Genomic DNA, 24,928 nt, shown 5'->3' on the forward strand with positions numbered 1-24,928 from the left:
ATATGTCCACCACTGATATGTACAGCACAATTTCAGAATTCATATTTTCTGTAAAATGTATCAAATTTCTCAATCTCTTAATAAAATTTTTTTTATTATTATTTTTTTCATTTAGTTATTCCTGATGAATAAATACCAAAAAAAGAAATAATAATAATTAATAATAAAATTAAAAACTCAAAACGTTATGCAGCAGCTGATTAAGGTAAGGCTGCGATACCCATCTCTCTCCCCCTGGGAATCTGACTCCTTTTAATTTTCCTTCCTTGGTTTTTTTGTTTTTTTTGCTTGAATTTTCATTGGTAAGGTGGCAAAAAAATATGAGTGATTGCTGAAAAGCAAACATACATCCACTTTTTTGTTTTGATTCGTTAGAATTGTCTCCAAAGTTTTCATTGAAACGTTTTTTTTAATAATAATAAAAAAAATCATTGCACAGAGACATCAATACTGTGAGACACTATGAGATTCAAGAGAGACTGCGGAGCAATGGTCCTGCTCTGAAACGTGACACTTGGCGGGAAGGGGGGGCCCCTGATGGAGTAAGAATATACAGGCACTAAGTCCGACATGATGTCAGTAAGAGAGACAGAAAGAGAGAGAGCACACCCGTTAACATGGGGGGGGAATGTTGGGATTTGAGATATTTTTTGTTTGCATTTTTGTTTTTTTTTAATGGCAAAAGAAATTTAATCTCATCTGTAGTCCTCCTTAGGAAATTCTAACGTGACCAAATTTCCAAAGCCCATCCGTAGGCTCTCCATGTCAAAAGTTTCAATCTCTCGCTCTTGCCTTTCCAACAGAAACTTTATCCTCTCGCTGCGTTCCTTCTGCAGGGCCGCCAGCTCCTCTTCAATCTGAAACAGCATAAAAGGGGGGTTCTTTTAAAGCAAGCTCCTCAGAATCCCAAACGTTTGAGGAACAGATCTAGATGAGAGGATTTCCTACCCCTCCATTTCTCCTGGAATGATACTGGGAAGTGGATGTGTGTGTGCTTACAGGGTGTGTTTGCAGCAGAAACAAGTCAGTCGTAAAGGGATGCTGAGTCCTTTCCTTAGTGATTTCTCCTTTCCCAATTCCTCCTGTGGTAGTTTGTTTTTTAACAAACCTCTCCCGCCTCCCCGGGACTCTGAAACTGCAATATAGCTGTGGGAGGGGAGAACCATTTGTGGAGGGGATCAAAGAATCACAGAGTTGGAAGGGACCCTGAGAATCAACTGGTTCAACCTTCTGCAATGCAGGAATGAATATGCAGCTGTCCCCTATGATGATCGAACCTGCGACCTTGGCATTATCAGCACCACATTCGAACCAACTGAGCTATCTTTGTTCTTAATGCAGGAATCTTTTGCCCAACATGGGGCTCAGACCCACAACCCTGAGATTAAGAATCTCAAGCTCTACCGACTGAGCTACCCAGTTAATATGTGTCTCTGTGTTTGCTTTCAGTAACTTTCCCATCCAATAACACTTCTAGGCTCACCTGGTGAGCAGAGAGTTTGGTACTGCTTCACCAGTGCATTCCCTGCAGGGTCCCCTGTTGGCAAAGCAGATGACTGTAGCCTGGACACCTGAACCTTCCCACTCACCAGCCGATGAGCGGGTTCAATCCTGCTGCATGCAGCTTTGCCCCACCCCGCAGATCAACTTCACAGTAGGTGGGTGGGGCTGCCAGTAACCTGGTGTCATGATGTCAGCTGGCTGAGACAGGTGGGTGACCCCGCCCACCAGTCAAAGCTGGCTTGTGCAGGTGATGAAAGATCTGGCCTGCCAGGCAAAAAAGCCACTGCATTTGGGGAAACCTCTGGTGGCAGTCTTAAAACAGTGGAGCAGGTGGACTTTCCATTAGAACACACCTCCGGCAACGACACAGACCAATGCGTCTAGCAGTCAGGAAATCTGATTCCCTGGTGCACTCCAGCAAATGACAAATAAGCACCAGCAGTGCTATTCCTTTTCTGTCGCTGGTATTCAGTTAACCTCATGGGGCGTCTGATCAGGAATCTATCCATCTATTCCTACTAGAGTTGGTTCAGACATTAACTATTTACTCACAGCATTCATAAATGATTTAAAGGGTGGATCCATTCCTAAACCCGAAGATGCCAACTACCTAGTCGGTTTGGAATATTCCTCCCGCCCACAAAAGCAACGAGATGGGAAATTCCTTCCTTGTCTCAGTTATTAAAATGCCCATTATGCAGTGCTTATTATTACCACTGGTCTGGAGGCCAGAGAGAAAACAATTTACAGTTTCTGATTTATCTGAGTGGGCAGAAGACAGCTTGGCAAAGCAATGCTGTTGTGAAGATGCCTGCTGAGGGGCCTGTCTGCCTGTCCCCTCTGTATTCAATCTGCTAGTTTGCAGATACTATGAAAGCATGGGTGGTCTGGAGGGTGGCAACACAAGAAGGGGCCTTTTCCGTGGTGGCTCCCTGCTTGTGGAATGCTCTCCCCAGGGATGCTTGCCTGGTGCCACTGCTACATATCTTTAGGTGCCGGGCAAACATGTTCCTTTTTAATCAGGTCTTCAGCTGTTAAACACTGGTGGCTTTTGTCCATGGGTGGGATGCTTTAATGCAGTTTTTTAAAAAAATAAAAAATAAAGAAATAGAATTGGATTTTAGACTTTTTTAATGCTGGTTTTAATCTATGTATGTGTACAGTGTAAGTCGCTTTGAGTTGCCGTGGCAAAAAAAAGGTGACTAATAAATTTAAAAAATACCACTGGGAGTAATTGCTAAGGCTCCCGTATTCTCTTCACAAGGATCCTGCTAGGATCCTGGTACTTAGGGAAATGTAATGCATTGCCGCTACCAGGTTAACTGCAGAGTGCGGGATACACCTGGACAGTATGCACAATTCCACATCCCCACCAGTTCTTCCTTTCCTGGCTTTTTTGGCAACGGCCCAACCCCTGCCATACCTTTTGCTCAAGATGTGCCCTGCGTAACGACACCCTCTGCTCCAGCTTCTGGAGTTCCCGCTCATGCTGTGCTTCCGTCTGCATCTTGATTTTGCTCTGATAGGCATTCAGCAGCTCCATCTCTTGCTGAAGCTGCAACCGCAGGGCCTGGCATTCCGCTTCCTGAGCCTCATCTAGCCGCAGCTGGGAGTGTAAAAAAACAAAAACCAACAAAATCATTTACAAAGTTAAGGGTGCTTGCTGGTCAAATCTGCTCTAGGGTTGGGCACAACAGCAGCAACAGCAACAACAGTTGTTTAGGCAGGCCGTGAAGACGTATGACCCAAAAGGGGAGAAAATGCAAAAAGGTTCTGGTTGAAATGGCCAGCATAGAAGCCTTAACTGTGTACTGTAATCTGGGGAAGTAAAGTTAAGGTTGGGTCCACTTCCTTGAGACTCCAAAGCTCCCTTCCTGCCATTGGCCCACAAACCCGTTCTGCCCCTCTGGATGAGGTCTGTACCCAGCATGACTTTCTCTTACCATCTCCTTTCACCCCCTTTCCCCCTAAGTCCCTTTCTCTTCCGCTGTATATAGACCACAGATGGGGAGCCTGTAGACCTCCATAAGCTGCTGGACTGCACCTCCCATCAACTCTTCACTTTTGCCATGCTTTCAGGGGTTGGTGGAGCCCAACAGCATCAGGGGAGCTGCCAGAGGCTCCCTACCACTGGCAGACTCAGTCCTGCCTCATCCAATCATTGTGGCTCCAGTCCCAACACCCAGAATCCTTTGCTACTCAGCACTCCTGTTTCTTTCACACACACACACACACTTTGCTTTTCATTCCTTTCACCTTGCATGGAGTTTCAAACATGCCCATTACACCTGGGCTTTCACCGCTCCCAATCTCCTTTCCCTGCCTTTCTGCCAGGCTTCTGCCCCCTTCTCACAGCTCTCCTTTGGCCATCCTGCCCACACAGCTTCTCCTGCATCTAGAGCCACTGCAAAGTGCATCACACACCTTACCTAGTGGCAGTCCTTACAGCAGCCACGAAAGTAAGTCGGTCTTTTTTTTATCTCCCATACTGCAGATGGGGAAGGAATGAGGCTGAGAGAGTATGACTTGCCTGAGGTCACCTGGTGAGGTCATGGCAAGAGCTAAGATTCACACTGGGAACCTCCTGGTTGGCAGCTCAGTATCTCAGCCATTATGCTACTACACCAGCTCACAGCCTGTCATCAACATTTCTTGGCACCTGCTTTATTCTCCCAGAACTTAGAAGTGTTTCTGAACACTCCAAGGTATGCCATCAGCTCAACCAAAAGGTGTTTTCCTTATCACCCCCCCCCAAATCCATTCACGCTTGTTTCAGAGAATCACAGAATTGGGAGGGACCTCAGGGGTCATCTAATCCAACCCCCTGTGATACAGGAATCTTTCACCCAATGTGGGGCTCAAACCCACGACCCTGAGGTTAAGAGTCCCATGCTCGACCCACGAGCTATCCCTCAGGGCTTGGTTATCCTGAAGGTATCTGGATATTACAGCTGTGTGCAACTGGGGCTTTAAACTTCACACGTGCACATACCAATGTATGCAATCTGAAAAGATTATTTGATCATCGGTGTGTAAACCTGCTACAAACAAGCTTGACGAGGATTGCACATGCTGTTTAGTTGTTGTTTTTGTTTTAAATTAATTTGAAAATAAAACCAGGAAAAGGAAAGGAGAAAAGAGGGGAAAGAGAAAGGAGGGGAAATGAAATAAAATTAAGGAAAAGGAAAGAATAAAATGGTAAAGGGACCCCTGACCACTAGGTCCAGTCGTGGACGACTCTGGGGTTGCAGCGCTCATCTCGTTTTACTGGCCGAGGGAGCCGGCGTACAGCTTCCGGGTCATGTGGCCAGCATGACTAAGCCGCTTCTGGTGAACCAGAGCAGCACACGGAAATGCCATTTACCTTCCCGCCGGAGCGGTACCTATTTATCTACTTGCACTTTGATGTGCTTTCGAACTGCTAGGTTGGCAGGAGCAGGGACCGAGCAACGGGAGCTCACCCCATCACGGGGATTCAAACCGCCGACCTTCTGATCGGCAAGTCCTAGGCTCTGTGGTTTAACCCACAGCGCCACCTGCATCCCAAGGAAACAATAAAAATATGCAAATATTACTAAAAACAACAGCAAACCGCCATCAGTTCTCACCCCAGGTAAGGTGACCACCAGTGCTTGTTAATATTTTGAAGAGCAAAAAAGAGGACACCATGTTGATTCTCATTTTATATGTAGGCTATAGAAACGGTGACATATTACTGAGGGGGGCAGGAGAAGAGGAAAGCAAGCATCCAGTTATGACTATGTCTCATCCAGAAAGTATAGCCAGAGACATTTTGGCAAATTTTCAAAAAACCCACCCAGACAGAAACTTTACCCTGAAAAAGAGGACGTGTCCTGGAAAAAGAGGACACATGGCCACCCAAGATAATATGGAACCATTTGTGGGGTTTGTGTGTGTGGAGCCCAGAGCTGCCCTCACCGCTTGCGATGCCATCATCTCATTGATGCTCTGCTCGTACTGCTCAGCCAGGATGGCAAGCTTCCTTGTCTGCTCGTCCTTCAGGCCTTTCAGAATAGTTTTGTGCTCACTCTTTGGAGTCACTTCCAGCTGGTGGTTCTTGAGTGCTTTATACTGCTTGGTTTGCACTTTGCAAGTGTCCTGGAACTGCTTCTTGATCTGCATTTCCATGGCCTGCAATGGAAGGCAACAACTCTGGGTGAGGTTACACGTGGCTATTTAAACATCGACGTTATCTGCATATCTCTATACATTATTTAAGAACGGTACGATATTCATGCAGAAGTTTTACACTAAAGAAAATGTAACATCCCTATAATGGGCAAATTGTGCTCGAGAGAACCATGCCTCTCTTGCAAGCTGCTTTCTCCACGAAACTATTGCCTGTCTCGAACCCATATCTCATAATTTCAGCTATTTGCTATTTTTTGTGTGAGATAATTATCTGCTTTTTCCCTTTCACGTGGAGAACAGCAGTTACCAGATCCCATGGAAGGCAGGGGTGCCGACTTAATAAAATATCTGGGGGGCAGGTAAGCACATAATTGATCACATGATATGCCACATGCACTCTATTTGAATGACAATGCCCATTAACTTGGGGGGGGCTGACCTCTTCAAATATTTGGGGGGGGGGGGCTAAGGGACCTCGCTCCCTAGGAGTTGGCTCCTATGATGGAAGGTAACTGTAAGTGAACGACTCCTGAGCTATTGACACCAGTAAATCCTCCTCTGCTGAATGAATATATGAACAGGCGCCAAAATGGTAGCATGGATGTGCTAACAGCACCAAACACCAGGGATGGGGGAACATACGGCACTTCAAAGGTGGCTGGACTCCCATTTCCCTACCTGCATGACCAATAGTCAGGGATTATAGGAACCACAGTCCAATGACATCTGGGAGACCAGATTCCCCATCCCTGCCACACACACATGGAATTAGCAGGGTGGCTAAGGTCAAGCAGTTGACTTTGCACCGCTTATCCCTATATCCCAGCTAGACCGCAGCCTTCGCCTAGTTACTAACCTTCAGGTTTTTGGGCTGCTGCCGCAGTTCCATGACATGCTTCCTGTGCAGCTCCCGCTCCCGCCGCTTGTTGTACTCCAGCTGGTTCTCAAGCTCCGTCTGGTGCTGCAGCCGGATCAAGTCCATACGTAGCTTCTGCAACGTGTGCAGCTGCCTGTATTCTAGCTCGCGCGTCGACTCGTCGTGCCGGATTAGCATGGCGTGCTCCATCTCTTTCTGCGTTCTCTTCTTGTTCAGTTCCTGCGTGGCATAAGGGGAAGGGGTCAGGTGCGATCCCAAGCGAGGCAGCAAACCCCAATTTCTCATGCATAGTAAAAAAAAAAATGGCAATGTTTTTGACCGACAGCCTACCCTAGTGTCCATAGCAGGGCTCTCGGGAGACTTGCAAAATGTTTTGTTGGACTGAACTAAGGTCCATGTAGACCTGCATTTCCGATATTAGTCAGACAGAAACTTTGGGGAACTCACAAGTAAGGTATGTGATTGCTGGCTTTCCCTTCCTCTTTGCCCCCAGCAGTTTGCATTGAGAAGTTCCTTGTGCTAAGAGTCACTGACAGACCTGCTTCTCCATGAGCATACCTACTCCTTCTTGAAAGAGATCTAAGCCAGTGTGTGAACTTGCTGTGTTTATTGCACATTGTGTGAAGAAATGCGCTCGTTGCCTCTGCTGCACCTACTTCCTACCTGCTTTGTTGGGGGCTTGCAAGAGAGTCCCAAAGCAAACCTGCTCCTTCTCTCCACGATGCCCGTGCATCTTTTCTGCTGTGGACTTCTGCAAACTGGCCAGTAGGTGGCAACCGGGAGTAACATGAGCTCTGTTTTAGAGCCAGTGTCACTTTGGACACTTTTCACTGAAGAAAATTCAGCCTGGCTTCCTTTTTTTCTTTTTCAACTGTACAACTGTGGTTGGTGTTGCATATGGAGAATAAGCATTTTAAGAGGGACTCCCATCAATGTTGCTGTTTAATCAGAAAGGTGGAGAAACCATTTAAGGGATCTGCGAGCCATTATTAATGTTCAATGGCATTTTTATTTTTATTTTTACAAAGGTTTGCCATTCCACTTTGGGGGCCATTCCAGAACCTTTGTTCCTGTGTGTGTTTTGATACATAAAAGAGCATTCTCCACCCTTGTATCCCTAACCTTTAGTCCACCAGTCATCACTTTCTTAAGCCAGAACCCCGGGCCACACCCAGCCACATCTTTCGCCTGCTTCTCAGTTCCTTGGGAGATTCTGCCCTCTGAGTAACAGAGAAGAGCCGCTGACAAAAGTTTCAATGGACATGCACTCAACACACCTGCATATCCACCACACACCCTTGTTTTCATTCCATCATTCCCCGCCCAAATCCATTATGCAAAGTAAGCTCCCTCCCTCCCCTTCCAATGATTCAAGTTCAAACAAAAATGCTGAGAGCGGGTGTTTGCATCCCACTTCTTTAGTTCATTTCCTTTGAATGAATCCTAATTGCTAGGTGTGCCATAGTGATGCAGCCAAATCGGTTACCCAGAATGGCCCCTGTCAGGGAACTGACATCGGAGCAGAGGGGAGAGGCGAGGCTCCCGGATTCTGCAGGAGAGGGAACGAGTAAGGGAAGAGAGAGAACGTCATCTGGGGAAGGAAGTCCAGGTGACACCAGGAAGAAGGGAGAGGCAGAGAGCATCTCGGAGGTGAGGCTCCGAGACTCTTCCAGTGAAGTCAGTGAGGAGGGTGGAGGACCACCACTCGGCACGCCCACTCTGCGCAGAAGGCTTCCGCGCAGAGAGGCGAGGCGAAGGTTGTCCGTTAAGGAATTCTTATGCTGGAGGAAATTTAGGAGACGCCCACTCACGGATTCTGCTAGCGACTGAGCAGCAGCGTCAAGGGCTGCTCAGTCAGGGACAGACACAACCACCCCTTAAGCAGTTTGGAACAGCTGGAGGTTTACACACAAGCAACCCCAATTCCCTTGACAGCCCCCCTTCGCCCAAAGGTTCTGACAACTGACAGCTCTAGTAGTTCTGTTCCTGGGATCAGTTTTACAATCCTGTGAAGATATTCCTCATATAAGCAGCAGAAATCCAGCCGGCTGCTCCCAATCTTATAAGCAGCTAGTGCCAAAGCAGAGCTCCAAGCGGTTATTCTGCTGTTGAACCAAAGATGGAGAGATGGGGTGGGGAAATCATGGTGTGGTCCCAGATCACTGCCACAGATCTCATTCGGAATGTGCTGAGCCACATGATACTGTAGTATTTAGCGAGCTTTGGCCCTTCAAATTCAGATCATAGAATTGCAGATGGGCCTCAAGGAGTCATCTTGCCCAAATCTTTGCAATACAGGAATCACAGCTAAAGATTCCCTGACAGATGGCCATCCAACCTGTTCAAAAATTCCGATGAAGGAAAATCCACCACCTTCCAAGGTAGTCTGTTGCACTGCCAAACAAGCTCACATTGTTAGAAAGTTCTTCCTATGCAATATGCTAGGAGCTGAATGTAGGCTTTGTGTGTGGTATCTTAAAAAGTAAAAATTGTGCAACCAGTAAAGCTGGAAAAAATATGGAAACCGGGGACAAAACATCATTTTGCATGGTACAGTTTGCATTTTTTAATTCTGATTTTGCTAGTCATCATGTTGAGTAGCAAATAGCTTCCCTTCCCCCAGATATAGGCTTTCTGTCTCCTGAGGTGTCACCATGTGCTTCCAAGCATATTTCTGCAGAAATTTGCTGTTTCTTTATAAGTGCAAGGTTAGACACTTACAGAAAGGTTAATTCCGCATCTACATTTTACTGTATGTCTTTTCTTCTGTGGAACTGGTACTGCGGTGTACATACAACCTGGCTCCTACCGTTTCATCATTTGATAGTGAAACACGAGTAAGCTTGTTTCAAATTAGAACAGCTTCATGGTGTCAGAACATTTACAAGATGAAGCCAACAGCTTCCATTTCTCTAGAATTCAAAAAGACACTTTCATGCTTTGGGTTAATAAATTAGTGCATCTTAATTATTGCACAACACCACCTAAACTCCTAGAATTTTGTAAGCCGGTACATGCTGTTAATATTGTGAAGTTGAGTTCTCCAGACATACAGCACTAAACCAGCTAAACAGTTAAGAAGTGGAAAGTTAAGTTGTGATGCTAGGTGCAAATTCAGAATACACAAATAATACTCAAAAAGATGCATGCTTAAAATGATAACTCAGTACAGATTAGTGACTTTTTTTTACCAGAGATTAAAGTGATTTGCTTGTTTTGATACAAATCTGGTAATGTTGTATTCTAGATTTAGTGTTAATATGGGTGAAATATTTGCCCTTTATGCCCTTGTACATAGTCAGAGCAGGATGTTTCCACGCCTATAAAGTCAGTTCCTCTTCCCTAAGTGCTCAAAGCATTTTGACTATGTCATCTCAAATGATCCATGCAACAACCCTGTAAGGTAGGACAAAATTATTTTCTTAATGGTACTAAAAGACTTGAGAGGGACTGACATGCTAAAGTCCAACTAGCAAGTTCAAGGCTGACTAGGGTAGGGTTGCCATATTTCAAAAAGTGAAAATCAGGACACAAAAGTTGTTGAGCTGTTTTTGGCCAAACTTGTTGAGCTTTCCTAGACATTTCAGCAATTTCTGCTCGGACACTGCTTAAGGGGGCTGAATACCAGCTATGTCTGGAAAATTTCAGGCGTACGGCAACCTTAGACTAGGGTGGCCACTTACACACTGCCAAAAAACGATGAGTAAAAAGGATTTATGCTTGCATAAGATTTGCATAAATGGATAGATGCAAATTTACAAATAATCACTATGGTTTACATAGAAATAAATTACACCCTAACATTGTAGGAAAGAATGTGACTTGCGTGTCTGCCCAGTCTGCTCTCCAGTTCCTAACTGTGGATGGGCAACTTCAAGACCTCTCCTGCTCTGTCTCTTTATGGTTATTTATCTTTAAGTCAGACCTGGACCAGACGGCCAATGTAATGTAGTCATTTAGAGTGTTGGAATAGAAACTGGGAGACCAGGGTTCGAATCTCCACTTGGTCATGAACCTCACAGGGTGACCTTGGGCCAATCCCTAACTCTTAGCCTACCCTACCTCACAGGGTTGTTGTTGTTGTTGTTAATTCAATTTATATACCGCCCTATATCAAAAGATCTCAGGGTGGTGTACAACATTAGAAACACATTACAAAACATCAATGATAAAAACATAGTAAAAAGCATATCGACAGACAACCCAATAGTAAAACAATCATAATAATCGCAGTGGGGTTCAGATGATGAGGGAGAGAACCATACAGGCCACCTTTAGCTTCTTGGAGGCAAAGGTGGGATACAAATGCAACAAACAAATAAATGGCTGTCTTCTGTAATGCAGGACACACAGCCACCCTAAGGCTGTCCTGAGAACTTGGGCCAGGGGATTCCACCACCTCCTGGCTCACCCTCTTGTCACAAAAACCCTTCACTAGGTATAGCACACATTTCTACTGAGAAGTAAGCCCAGCTGTATTCACTAAGGTCTTTCTCAAAGGTGCATGTATGTATTGGATTGGTTAGGCTTAGTCCACTCATACAGCAGAATAAGGTGGCAGAAAGGATCACACAACTTCAAAATGCAGATCTAAGAGTGAATGTGTCACATATTGTTAATGCTTCCATGTGTTAAAATAAGAAAAGCAGCAAAACTTCCCTGCAAGTGATTTTTTTTTTTTGCACAATAGCATAGAGACTACAGAGCAACCTCTGATGTGCTAAGTTTCTGCTTATTTGCAGGATTAAAAACACACACCACAACGGCAGAACTGTTGAGATAGGATCTTCTATCTGTTCTGATATACTCTACCACCTCATTCTGTTGAATGTATAGGTCAGGCTTTAGCCCTCTCCTAGGCAGACTCTGCAATAACAAATGGCCCTCACAAGAGAGCTGGGGTAGGATGGATGAGTGAAGCAAGTTGGGAGCACCTAGTACATCTCACACTTGCAAGCATATTGTCACTAACACCTGCGGTTGTGAGCTTCTGCTGCCCTGCAATGTGAAGAGAGCAAAAAAGGGAAACAGTGAATGAATACAGAGGCCGTGTCACCAATTAATAACTTACCACAGTGTGCATGTAACCACTTATAGTGAACAAGCTGTTTGTATGGACCTCCCAAATGGTAAAGAGTATTAACATATGGTATTGAGGACAAGGTGATTGCAAGCATAGAGGCAGAGTGGAAGGAAGGATGCAAATGACAGTAACTTCTGCCATGAACTGAGATGCAAAGATGCAGCATCAAACTATCTGTATTTATATCATAGCAGAAGAGCCACCATTCTTACATAAAACACCTAAGTGTGTCTCTTGCCAGGAGCTGAGCGGGTTCCAGATTAACTGAAATTGTTGCATGTTGGACAGTGATGCCAAACAGAGTTAGATCAGTGGTCCAGCTACAGCAGTATTGTCTACTCTGACTGGCAGCGATTCTCTGTCTACTCTGGCTGGCACGGTTTCCGGGAGAGGTCCTTCCCAGCACCATCTGGAGATGGTAAGGATTGAACTTGGGACCTTATGCAGGCAAAGCATGTGCTCTACTGCTAACCGAACGTTTTCCTCTCTGCAACACAGACACACAGAGCTGTTCCTCTTCTGGAAGCCACTTGTGCCGATTCTGGTATAGCCCCAGCTTTGCTCCTACAGGAGGCAAAGAAGGCCACCAACTTGGATGACTTTAAAAGAGGACTGGGCAAATTCATGGAGAAGAAGGCTATCAATGGTGACTAGCTATGATGGTTATGCTCTGCCTTCATGGCTGGAGGCAGCAATGCTTCTGAAAACCAGTTGCCAGAAAGCCTCAGGAGCGGAGAGCATTCTTGTATTCTAGTTCTGCTTACTGGTTTCCCATCTGGTTGGCTACTGTAAGAACAGGATGCTGGTCCAATGGGCTACTGGCCCAATCCAACAGGAAATTCTGGTGCTGTACCCCTTGATCTTGAGTTATGTTGCTCAGTGGATATAATTGATATGGAAAAGTAAAATTAAATTAAACACTTCTGGACTCTGCGTTCATCATCTGAGGTCCTTTTTTGTGCATGTCCTCCATGTGAGATCCAGAGGGTGGGAACACAAGAACAGCCCTTCTCTGTAGTGCCTGTTTGTGGAATGCTCTCCCCACAGAGGTTCGCCTGGTGCCTTCATTATATATCTTTAGGGATGCGGGTGGCACTGTGGTCTAAAGCACTGAGCCTCTTGGACTTGCTGATCAGAAGGTTGGAGGTTCGAATCCCCGCAATGGGGCGAGTTCCTGTTGCTCTGTCCCAGCTCCTGCCAACCTAGCAGTTCGAAAGCATCCCAGTACAAGTAGATAAATAGGTACTGCTGCGGCAGGAAGGTAAACGGTGTTTCTGTTTCCATCACAGTGTTCAGTTGCGCCAGAAGCGGTTTAGTCATGCTGCCCACATGACCCGGAAAGCTGTCTGTGGGCAAACGCCGGCTCCCTCGGCCTGAAAAGTGAGATAAGCGCCACACCCCATAGTCGCATTTGACTAAACTTAACCGTCCAAGGATCCTTTACCTTTACCTATATTTTTAGGTGCCAGGCGAAAACGTTCCGCTTCAGCCAGGCCTTTGGTTGATTAATATCCTACAGCCTTTTAAATGTGGGAAGGGTGGGGGAGGTTATTGTTTTGCTGTTTTGTTTTACTTATGTTTTTGTCCTGTATTTTATTCTCTGACCTGCCCTGAGATCTCATGCTGAAGGGCGGTATATAAACGTAATAAACCATAATAAAACCATAATAAAATTCTGACCCAGATACTACATCCTCGTTGCATGAGTATGGGAAGATTCAGCTCTTGTCAGGACAATACAGGCAGCAGGCTTCCCAGGTTGGTTACATGAACAGCATGGCATATTGACCAGTTGCAAGTAGTTGTCTGTATTCACCTTATATTTTCCCTGGGTATATTGGGGCAGGGTGGGAAAGGGGGGTGGCGAAGAGGAGAGGAAAGCAAGAGGTGGTACCTCCCGAATGTTCTGCTGCTCCAACTCGTGCCTCCTGATCATGGTTTTTCGCTTGAAGAAACGGCAGTTTTTGTCATAGTAGAGTCTCTGCTGGCTGAGAAGATGTGCCTCCTCTTCAGCCTGTGTGTGCTGCAGGTTCTCTTTGTGTTTGGAAATCCTCTCTTGCTTCTCCTTCTTCGGTGTGCTGTGATCCTCGTTCATCTCCTGGACGTGCACAGAGGAAAGGCCAAGAAACAAAGTCATTTGTTGGTTTCATGATGGGGAGGGGTAAAAAAAACAAAAAAACGTGATGCCTCCCCCCCCCCACTACCATCTGTACGAGCTTAACAGCAAACAGAGGGTCCTCCTTTGAATCCCCTTCCAAAAGGGTTTTTAAGCCCATTACCCCTCAAGATGCCCCTGCTGGGAGCTAAGCAGTTTATACAAAACATACAGGAGCTCCAAAGACGAGGGGGGAGGGAGGGAGAGAGAGGGGGAGAGAATGACTAAAAGCTCACAAACCAGGCTGGAATCAAGAGTCCAGAATCCGAAATTAGTAATCTTTGGGGCTCTCCTTTACTGAACTGCAATTCCCAGAGGGAAGCCATGACAGTTAAAGTGGTATAAAACTGATAGATGTTGGAAGCGAAGAGTGCAAAGTAAAGAAAAACAGGTCAGGCCTCCTTTGGCGGGGAAAAAAAGCACTCGCTGAACGTTTGGTTCTAATCTTAGGCCACTTGGAAAGTTGTGGAGGGACACATACAGTATCACAATCAAAACTGGGGTTTATGTAGGGTTATTATAACGCGGCAACTTTTCCATCACAGAAAACGGTTGCACAAACTAGACTTCAACCAGGCTTTGGTGCCAGAGAAACAACAAGTGGCTTAATCGGCCAATATCATAGCCAAGGATTTCTGCACTGGAGCTCTACATGCCTATTCAAGAGACTTAAGTGTGAAAGAGACATGTGCCGAAAGATGAACTCTGCATGTGGAAGCATGTGACTGGGAGGTGACGCACGCAGGGGTTCTAAGCCCTTTTCCCTCCACTGCCACATGCCCATAAGGTTGGGTGATTGGCTGCTGAAGTATGCCAAAGCCTCTGTGTTACTCTCTTTAACAACTCTATCATTTTTCTTTAAAATCCCAAAAAGGACATGAGAAATGTCTACGTCTTGCCCCAGAAAATTCCTGCCTCATCTCCAGTTTTTCCTTGGCCAGTACGCAGACAAGACGCAGACACCGCTGAGCTTGCAACTAAACAAAACTATGCCCCAACACCTCGTGGAATGAGGCACCTCAACCGGAAAAGGAGGAAATCTCCTTGGTTTTGCAGAAGAAGCTGAGTCCTTCACCTGAAGCTACAAAACCAGCATTTCATTCACGACTATGGCCAATGCTAATCTTGTAGCATTCAGGTTGCCTCTATCAGAAATAGGATGCATGGGACCCCCAGAAGAATTTGATGTAGTGTATTTGATAGACATTATTTTAGAAACCTTTAGGACATCCCCATAAGTTACTGCAATGTCCATGTTGCAGAAGAGCTCTTGAGTCTGAGAGGCAAAGTGATTTGCCAATAGCAACTCAGTGAATTAAGGGCAGAGGTGAACTTTGTCTCAAAAGGTTGAATTGGGAGTGGTGCAGGAGACATGGCAAATGTCACTTCGCTATGTATCACAACTTTCAAAGCTGTTTATTTCTGGGGCCCATGGGTCATAGCCAGGGGTCTGGCTCATATGTGTGCATTTCAAGTGTTATATCTCAGTTATAATCTATTTTAGGAGTTGTGAATACAGGATTCAGGCATGATAGCTGCTACGCATTTAATAATATGGAGAACAGGAGCTGTTTCTCTCTCTGTGTGTGCTTAAGATCAGTATTAAGTGGGACGTGGAATTAAAAAGTCCATCACTGCTAAGGGTTCCCTGTGACTCTTAATGAAAACTTTCTCTCATGCCTTTTATTTCCTCAGCTACAGAACAGTAACAGCATCTGGAGGCTGGATGACTGAAGTAGTTTTGAGCCTGCACAATATATGCATTTTATGACAAGTGCCTAAAATAGACTTGTGCAGGGGAACCACAAAGGGGAAAAAAAGCAGTGCAGCTTAGGAAGTTAATGCAATTATCCTAAAAGCTCTTTAGCTGCAGGTATTTAGTGAAGCAGGGTTGGTTTTTTTAAAAGGAAGTTTAAAAAAGAAGTTTGCAGTGATTTCAGAGCACAGAGTCCCAATTCTATCTGAAAGAGAGCATTTTGTATAGTACACTTGTTTCTAAATACAATTTAACATATTCACATGTAGCATTTTTAGGTGGGCACTAAAACTTAGGTGTGTGAATAATAATAATAATAATAATAATAATAATAATAATAATAATAATAATAATAATAATAATAATAATAATTTTCTAGCCCGCACATCTGCCTAGGTTTCCCCAGCCACTCTGGGCAGCTCCCAGCAGAATATTAAACAGAATAAAACTTTAAAACTTCAAACATTAAAAACTTCCCTAAACAGAAGCCCTTAACTACCCCCCCCTCAGGGAAAATGAGGACTTTATAGTTTGACTGTCAAGGACTTGCGAAGCTTTGCTCTTCTATCTAGTACAACCCTCAGGTATCCCTTTCCACTGTGATAGACAAGTTGCAGTAGGCTGACCTATCTGTGTTGTCTTTTGATAGACTTGAGGATTGCTTTGCAGGTGGCCAAACCCATATGAGGGATGGCAGGTTTTCTTTTTCCTACATATAATTTATAATATGCCTATGTTCACAGTCCTAGCACGTACTAACCAGAGTAATTTAAACAACTGCAGGTTCATTACACATTACAACCTATATGCAAAAATCGTACTATTTCCTTCATGTAAGTGGCGTTGAGTGTATTGGGAGTTGAAGAACTTTCAACGCTGAACAAAGGACTTTTTTTAAAAAAGGAACCAGATGAGAGATAAAACACCCAAAGGTGAGCTGTTTGGGACATTTCTCTCAAAGAGTAACATTTGCAAGGGATCCCAGGGAAGACAGTATTTAAACCAGGAAATAAATTTCATCCTAACAGGAGCTCCATTTAGGTGTGCATCATGGTTACTCTTTAGACTGGATGGGAGCTCCTTCCATGGATGTAAATGAACACCAAAAGGTCATTTAAAGGGCAGCATTATGTGGACTTCGCTTTAACTGGGCACTCAAGTCAATCCGAATTATATCTAGCGATGCCTCAAGGATATGGGATAATTAAGACACCAGAGGAACTTCCGTACATTCATAAAGCCAAGCGTACCAGATGAGTATTTTGGACAGAAAGCATGCCGTGGCCTCAGGCCACCCACTGCTAAGGTTGGCATTATGAGTGGAAGCCACACTGACACGTCACTGCAGGGTAAGGGGCCTCTTTTGCTAATCAAATCTTGTCCCGCTAAAGACAAGTTTTTCATGGAATGGTAAGCCCCAATCATTCCACGGTGGAAGGTGTAAGCAAACTGGGTTGCGAAGCTCAATAAGGTTCTTCTTTATTTTTTAACTTGCCTCCTCTTAAAGGTAAAGGTACCCCTGACCATTAGGTCCAGTCGTGGACGACTCTGGGGTTGCGGTACTCATCTCGCTTTATAGGCCGAGGAGCCGGCGTTTGTCTGCAGACAGCTTCCGGGTCATGTGGCCAGCATGACTAAGCCGCTTCTGGCGAACCAGAGCAGCGCACGGAAACACCATTTACCTTCCCACCGGAACGGTACCTATTTATCTACTTGCACTTTGACATGCTTTCGAACTGCTAGGTTGGCAGGAGCAGGGACTGAGCAACGGGAGCTCACCCCATCGTGGGGATTCGAACCGCCGACCTTCTGATCGGCAAGCCCTAGGCTCTGTGGTTTAGACCACAGTGCCACCCGCCTTCTCTTACTTCCTGTTATTTCCATCTTTGCCCAGCCTAGTCAGGATCCTTGCTGATGATGTGGAAGCACCCAGAGGCAGCCATATTAGATTTATCCACCACCGCAACCTCAAGACATTTCCCCCCCTTTTCTATTCTTACTTCTTCCTAGGCAACATAATCCCCCCCACGTAAATCAAGACCTCCTGATTGTAAGGATATGATTGAAAGTTTATGGGCAACGCTCAGTGAAATCTTGGAATCCATGAAGGAAACAAGACTTCAGTGCCCTTTATAGCTCCTAGCACCTCTCAATTAGTAACAGAAGGAGAATAAATCAGGCAAATATAGGAGATGTTCTGCATGTTTGCTTAATTTGCATAACCCATATAGCAAGTATGGAGAATTACCCCACCCTCCACCCCAGAAGACTGCATTCCCTTGGGTAAAGACTCTTGGACTGGGTTATTGCTTAGGGTTTTTTGTTGGGTGTGTGTGTTATTGATATTATTTTTGAATCTTTATTTTGTATCTTTATTATGATTTTATGTGGAAATTGTTCCATTTGGTTGTGTACTTCTGGATGTTTTATTTATTGCTTATGACTACTTTTGTTGCGTTTCAAATTCTGCATTTACCGTATTTTTCGCTCTATAAGACGTACCAGACCACAAGACACAACTAGTTTTTGGAGGAGGAAAACAAGAAAAAAAATATTCTGAATCTCAGAAGCCAGAACAGCAAGAGGGATCGCTGTGCATTGAAAGCAGCAATCCCTCTTGCTGTTCTGGCTTCTGGGATAGCTGCGCAGCCTGCACTCGCTCCATAAGACGCAGACACATTTCTCCTTACTTTTTAGGAGGGAAAAAGTGAGTCTTATAGAGCAAAAAAATACGGTATTTATTTTTTGCATGTTGTAAGCCTTTTTGAGCATAGTTTTAACTGTGGAAAGATGGCACACAAATAAAATGATGTATGTATGCATGCGTCAAAGGGGTCACGTAGCACATGCCGTTGATGGGCAGGGCCAAGGCACACACAAACATCCCATCCATGCACACACTCCATTTGCACTCTCAGTTTGTCTGGCTTCCATGCTGAGAAAAGGGTTCCCTTTTCTGAAGCCACAGTATGAAAGTGATTTCTTCTTCTATGTGCAGCTCGCTTGGCCTCTTTGCTGAGTAAGGAGTCTCCCAGTGGCACAGCACAGAAATGCAGGGAGTTGCCCATGGAGGAAGAAATGGCTCTCTTCCTCCTTGGGCAACCTGGCAGTGGGACACACTCCTTCTCCCCTGCTGCTGAGCTGTAATCTCCAATCAGGTGTGTTTATCTGTATGCATGTGAAACAGAGCTATCACGGGGGAGGTTTAATCTTCTTGCTTCCCTACAAACTCCCTATTTTATTCTGGTCCTGCAGAGGAGTCCACACAGCAAGGCAGAGTGGTGGATTCAGCACCATGGAGAACTCCTAATGAGCAACTTGCCTCTGACATGTGCTGGAAGGGAACAGAGCCCTTATATAGGGCTGTATCCAACTAAGTTTGACATAGAATTGATTCAGTGAATTGAATAGACCTAAGCTACTCATAGCCATTAAGTTCAATCGGTCTACTCTGAGTAGGATTAGCATTAGATACCATCCATAGTGGAAGTTTTTAAGGTCCACTATCTGTGCTTGAGGTTCACACCTCAAGGGTGCCCAGGAAGACACAGCTACTTTGCATATAAGGAACTCCCCGTTCTCAATGGACTCACCAAAATCCTAGCTTAAGCATATTTCAGAAGTTGTGAAAACATCTCCTCTATCAAGAAGCACTGGTGACTTAAAGCATGGGTTATTTAAAACGTGTGGCATTTCACTTCGTCTTGTTATTTATTTTAATATACTGCCTAGCCCAAACCTTTAAGAGAGGGTTAAGATTATGAGCTCAAATCAGCAATGAACAATCCATCATGTTATTTATTGGGGAAGTTCATCAATGAAGTCCAGCCCTATAGTATTATGAGCAAACTACTGAAATAGCTTCAAAACTCTTTCACAACATTGCTATCTAGTGCATGCTTCTTACTGGCCCAGAATAAAACGCCGGAGAAGTTTTGCTTGCCTCTTTTATCTTTTCCTTGCAAATCTTGTATTGCTTCTTCTGACTTTCTAAGAAATTGGTCAGATCTCTCTTCTGCTGAGTCATAATCTGCTGCTGGAATTTCTTCTCATCTGCTGCTGCTGCCTTTGCCTGGATGGAAAGAAAGAAAGAAAGAAAGAAAGAAAGAAAGAAAGAAAGAAAGAAAGAAAGAAAGAAAGAAAGAAAGAAAAGGCACTGTTAACATCTTGGCCAAGTTTTTAGCTGTGTTGCCCTTTTTCTCCCATATCCTTTGCACTGCTATATAGTAATTGAAATATTCAGGACAGATTAAAAGAAAAGCCTGCATGCAGCACATAGCTAGTCTCTGGTATGGTTGTCATATTACAAAAAGTGAAAATCCAGACACAAAAGTTGTTGAGCTTTTTTTGGCCAAATTGTTGAGCTTTTTCTGCAAATTCTCCAAAGAATTGAGCTATTTTTAAGGAAATTCACCAACAAATCAACACTTCTGACATAGGTTGTCATATGCCTGAGTTTTCCTGGACATTTTTATCAATTTTTTTGCTTTTTGCTTTTATAGACCAGCTTTCTGCCAAGGCACACAAGGCAGTTTACAATTTTAGAATACTAATACAAAAAAATGCTATAAAATGCAGAAGCGAAATGGGTCCCTGCCTCTCAGCCTAACCTAAGTAACAGGTTGGTGGTGAGGATAAAATGGGGAGGTGGGAAACCTATGTAACCCCTTGAGATCCTAAGCGAAAGGTGGGATATAAATGTAATAAACAGATAAATAGTTATGTCCATTAAATTGAATGGATTTATTTTGAGTTGGACTAGCTGGACTAGTTGGACTGGATACAACCCTATGCCTTTGCAGCCTACTGTGCAACTGTGTCTTGGGGTGTTAAAAAATTGCCATCATGTTCCCCCGCTCAGTTTTCTCCATATATTGGTCATTTAAGCTTCCCTCACAGGTCTTGTTTTCCATACTGCTGATGATGTTCACTGTACTCCTCTTAAATTGTTCTAAGTTGGCTACATCCTTCTTAATATGTGGCACCCAGAACTGGACACAATACTCCACACGAGATCCGATGAGTGTAGAATAAAGCAGAACTAATGCTTCTCGTGATTTGGTTCTATTAAGGTCAACTAAAATCATGTTTGCCTCTTTAGAAGACACATCCCAGAGCTGATCCATGTTCAGCTTGTTATAGACATCAGTCCTGAGGTCCTTTTCACACACATTACTTGCCAAGCCTGGCATCTTCTATTCTACACATTATTATTATTATTATTATTATTATTATTATTATTATTATTATTTTCTGAAATGCAGAACTTTGCATTTGTTTCTGTTAAATTCTGTCCCCATTTTTAAATGTTAACCCTCTTCTATTAAGGTCATTTTGAATCTTATTTCGGTCTTCTAAGGTTTTAGCTAGCCCTCCGGGTTCTGAATCATCTGCAGATGTGATAAAAGAGTCATTTCAAATGCTGGAAAGAATCAGGCCTAGGACAGAGCCTAGTGGTAGCTCACTTGAAACTTCCTTCTAAGGTGGAAGAATTCTGGTTCATGCCATTTTAGTATGGAAGTATGCATGAGTGTGATCTTTTTGACTGCCCTGATGTAGAAAAAAACACGTTGAAAAGCAGCACATCGCTAGGGATTACGCAAACATATGACACCACCTCTATTCAATCTAAAGTGGTGCAGACTACAATTCTACGTTTATGGAATGCTCTCCTCCCATGGAGAACTGCCTGGTGCCAACTTTGCCTGCCACTGAAAAATATGACATTTGGGGAGCACCAATGATTGGATGTTTTTATTCTGACTGTTTTTTTAATGCGTCTATGCAGTTTCTACTGTGTCACTGTATTTTGCTCTTGTAGATCACTTTATGACTGTCTGTTGTAAAGTAAAGGGACCCCTGACCATTAGGTCCAGCCGTGGCCGACTCTGGGGTTGCGGCGCTCATCTCGCTTTATTGGCTGAGGGAGCCGGCGTACAGCTTCTGGGTCATGTGGCCAGCATGACTAAGCCGCTTCCAGCGAACCAGAGCAGCGCACGGAAACGCTGTTTACCTTCCCGCCGGAGCAGTACCTATTTATCTACTTGCACTTTGACGTGCTTTCAAACTGCTAGGTTGGCAGGAGCAGGGACCGAGCAACGGGAGCTCACCCCATTGCGGGGATTCGAACCGCCAACCTTCTGATTGGCAAGTCCTAGGCTCTGTGGTTTAACCTACAGCGCCACCCGCGTTTACTGTCTGTTGTAGGAAGAACTTAATTCAATAAACCCACTGCCATTACATCCTGCAAGATTATCACTGGCATTATATATCTTCACCCAGTCTTCTGCACCCCCCCAAAAAAACTCACAATGTTTTTAGGATGCCCTGACTCACCTCCTTTTCTATGACGGCCACTTGCTTCTTGGCCAGCTTCTCCAGCTCAATGGACGAGTTGTTGGCATGAGTTTCCACCTCTTTCTGCAGCTTGAGGCGGTGCTCGTCCATTTCAGCCTTCAGCTTGTTCTCCAGGGCGATCAGCTGCTTCTGGTGCTGGCGCCGCATCCGCTTATAACCTGACATCTGTTCCCGCAACTCGTTCTCCTGCTCATGCTCATGGATCTGCCTTGTAACCTAAGGCCACCAAAGGAGACAAATATGGACACACACATATTATGTTCGGCTTGACAGGGGAGGTAGTTCAGAAGTGCTCCAAAACACTGACCACACCCCATGCTTGCAAGCCCATGTCAGATATTCCAGGAGGTTCAAATAGCCCAGAAGCAAAGCAGATAGGGTCAAGCGATTTATTCAGAGAGGTGGCTGCAAATGGAAAGACTTTTTACAATGTTGTAGAATCACAGAATCGTAGAGTTGGAAGGGACCGCAGGGTCATCTGGTCCAACCTCCAGAAATGCAGAAGCCACAGCTAAAGAATCCTTGACAGATGGCTATCCAACCTCTGTTTGAAAGCCTCCATTGAAAGAGAGTCCACCACCATTGTATAAACCCAACCAAGGTGAAAAGGATTGGACCTTGAATCCTCCGTTACTGGTAAGCAACTAGCTTTGTTAGAGGGCTGTTTTGACAAGGGAGTTGGCTGGGCCAATCCATCACACGCACATTTTCCAAATGACTTGTTGCCAAATTCCATTGTTGCAGATGTTGTTCATCTGCACCCATCTTTTGCCTCTGGAGCTGACAATTGGTGGAGCAGGTGCAACCATGACAGGTCAAAGATATGACCCAGGAACCTCCCTCCATACACTTTGAAATATGTTAGCTTCAATATGATTTTAGACGAGACAGAACCACTATGAGCTACCTGAAGATGCTAACAGTCTCCGTTGGCAGCCCAGAATGATGTCAAGGTGGATGACATTTCAGACCAAACTCAGGACCCAGGAGCATTCAGCTCCACACACAGACATTTAAAGCAGGGTGCTTTAAGCTCCTGCCCTGGTCTCAAAATGTCTGCTCTTCCACCATTACTTGACTAATGATGAAAATATTCTTCCTCCGCTCCTGCGCTAGGGCTGAGTGTGACTTTCCCAGGACCTGTTTGAGAGGGGAACCTTACAAAGAGAAGAAACAAAACCTTCCTAAATTTCTGATGGGCTAAAACTGACAGCCATACCACTGGCCAAAATGTTTCCTGGGTCACACTCATATCTTAGGTCAGAACAATCAGAGGACTTCAGGTCACTGCTATTTGCATTCTGGCATGTGCAATGCCTCTTCCTTGCTACTTTTAGTCCTCTATCTTCCCCAGTGCCCAGATTCCATGAGATTGGTGCAACTCTGGCTTTCACTGGCCTGCGAGCTTTTCTACAGTGGACAATTTACAGTGATAGCCTACTCAGAATCACATCCCACTTTTCTTCAGTGCTTCTACTGTGTGACTGTGCATTGTCCTTGTCTTGACAGGGAAAGCAAATGGAAGACTTGGGTACCCTTATCTGCAAGACTAGGGATAGCTCCCAAGTAGAAGACTTGTAGCAACAACCTCCAAAGCAGATCTAGCCTGAACTTGGTTTCATTGTGCAGGTCCTTAAGCCACACACCCTTAGTTAAGAGTGGATCTCTTAAGGTGGTAGTGATTTGGCCTGGAGTCTAGCACTTGCTCACCATTTTTGGCTCCTCTACAGTGAGAATAGAAGACCTTGAATAACTGGTGACACAGCTTCTCAACAGCTGTCTTTGCAAGTGCTCTGATGGTGTTTCCTGCTTGGCAGGGGGTTGGACTCGATGGCCCTTGTGGTCTCTTCCAACTCTATGATTCTATGATTCTAAGTGTTCTGGACCTTTGGTATCTTAGTCCTTATGAAATGGGGGAGGATTTGGGGTCATTCTGCTCTGCATTATGTCCTCTTCTCAGCACTAGATGGTGGTTTCGGGTCCTAGGGACTGCTTTGATCACTCCAATCCTGCATTTTCTAGGTCAGCCTTGGTTGCTAGCCAGGCTCATGGATATAACACCTTCCTCAAGGTCACTAGTTGGGGCTACAGTAGCCATAATGTTAGGAAACTGCATGGCAGGAATGAGCAGGAGGTAGATCAGGATCTACTGATGATTTGCAATAGCAACCAACAAGAAGCACCCCCCTTTATTCTGCTGAAATGAAGAAAACTGCAGAAAACCAAGAAAGGACTGAGCTTAGCTCTGGTACCAAAGGCAAACTCGTGGGCTGAACATACTTCTAACAGGACTGGACTTGGTTCATGTGTAGGATATAGTTCGTTTCTTTGAAACTGTGAATTACACCTCTCAGATTTGTGTTTACATGATCGCTTCTTTTGGGATTAAAAACGAAACGTGCCCAAAACCTTCTTGGAGCCAGAGGTTACTGGCTTTTCCAACACACCTGCTGAATGTGTGAACAACTCAAGATGCTGAAGAAAGCTAGAGGGCTAGAGGGTTGTCATCACTGACTATGGCTTCTTCTGAACCATGTCTGTACCCCTATCCAACCAGGTATGCCAACTCTGTTCCTCCAGAGAGAGAATTTTTAAAGAGTGGCCTACCATGAGCCATTTTAATTTGGTTAGGGGTGCACTCAATAGCTTCTTTAACCTTGCGGGTAGAACTCAGCCCACCAAAAGCAGGCATATCAACTTAATGTAAAATTGATAAAAAATTGAAATCTGTGGAGCAAGGGTAGGAATTGAAGCGTACCCAACAGATTTGGCCATCATACATCTGAGAGGGATCATGAAAAAGTGATCAGAGGGAGGAAAAGGAACAGAGTTAAAATGCTTTTGGTCTTCCTAGGGAGATGTTGCTCCCCACAAATAAAAGGCATCAATCCTTCAGGAAGTTGGGAGTGGAAGTTTCTCCCTCCCCTCTATTTCAGACTACACCTGATTATTTCCAGGGAGCAGCTATATTGTTGGCCAAATCCCTGGATCTGTCATTGCTATAGTTACGGTAAGTGTTTTCAAAATACATATCTCACCCCTCAA

The 24,928-nt window shown here is 44.7% G+C and overlaps 1 protein-coding gene across 5 annotated transcripts in view; it reads right to left on the reverse strand.

Moving 5' to 3' along the window:
* Positions 1-389: 389 nt before the first annotated feature.
* Positions 390-24,928, reverse strand: part of TAOK3 (TAO kinase 3) — a 116,675-nt gene continuing 92,136 nt past the window's right edge. For all 5 annotated transcript variants that reach the window (XM_083478537.1, XM_083478535.1, XM_083478538.1 and 2 more), the window contains 7 exons: positions 21,863-22,099; positions 19,470-19,598; positions 13,510-13,713; positions 6,512-6,751; positions 5,443-5,655; positions 2,927-3,109; positions 390-857 (listed from right to left, as the gene is read on the reverse strand). In XM_083478537.1, the coding sequence (XP_083334663.1) occupies positions 696-857; positions 2,927-3,109; positions 5,443-5,655; positions 6,512-6,751; positions 13,510-13,713; positions 19,470-19,598; positions 21,863-22,099 (1,368 nt within the window). In that variant the 3' untranslated portion in view covers positions 390-695. The remainder of the gene's footprint in view (positions 858-2,926; positions 3,110-5,442; positions 5,656-6,511; positions 6,752-13,509; positions 13,714-19,469; positions 19,599-21,862; positions 22,100-24,928) is intronic.

This window comes from Podarcis liolepis (assembly GCF_965112155.1).
Source record: "Podarcis liolepis genome assembly, chromosome: 15".
Classification (NCBI taxonomy): domain Eukaryota; kingdom Metazoa; phylum Chordata; class Lepidosauria; order Squamata; family Lacertidae; genus Podarcis; species Podarcis liolepis.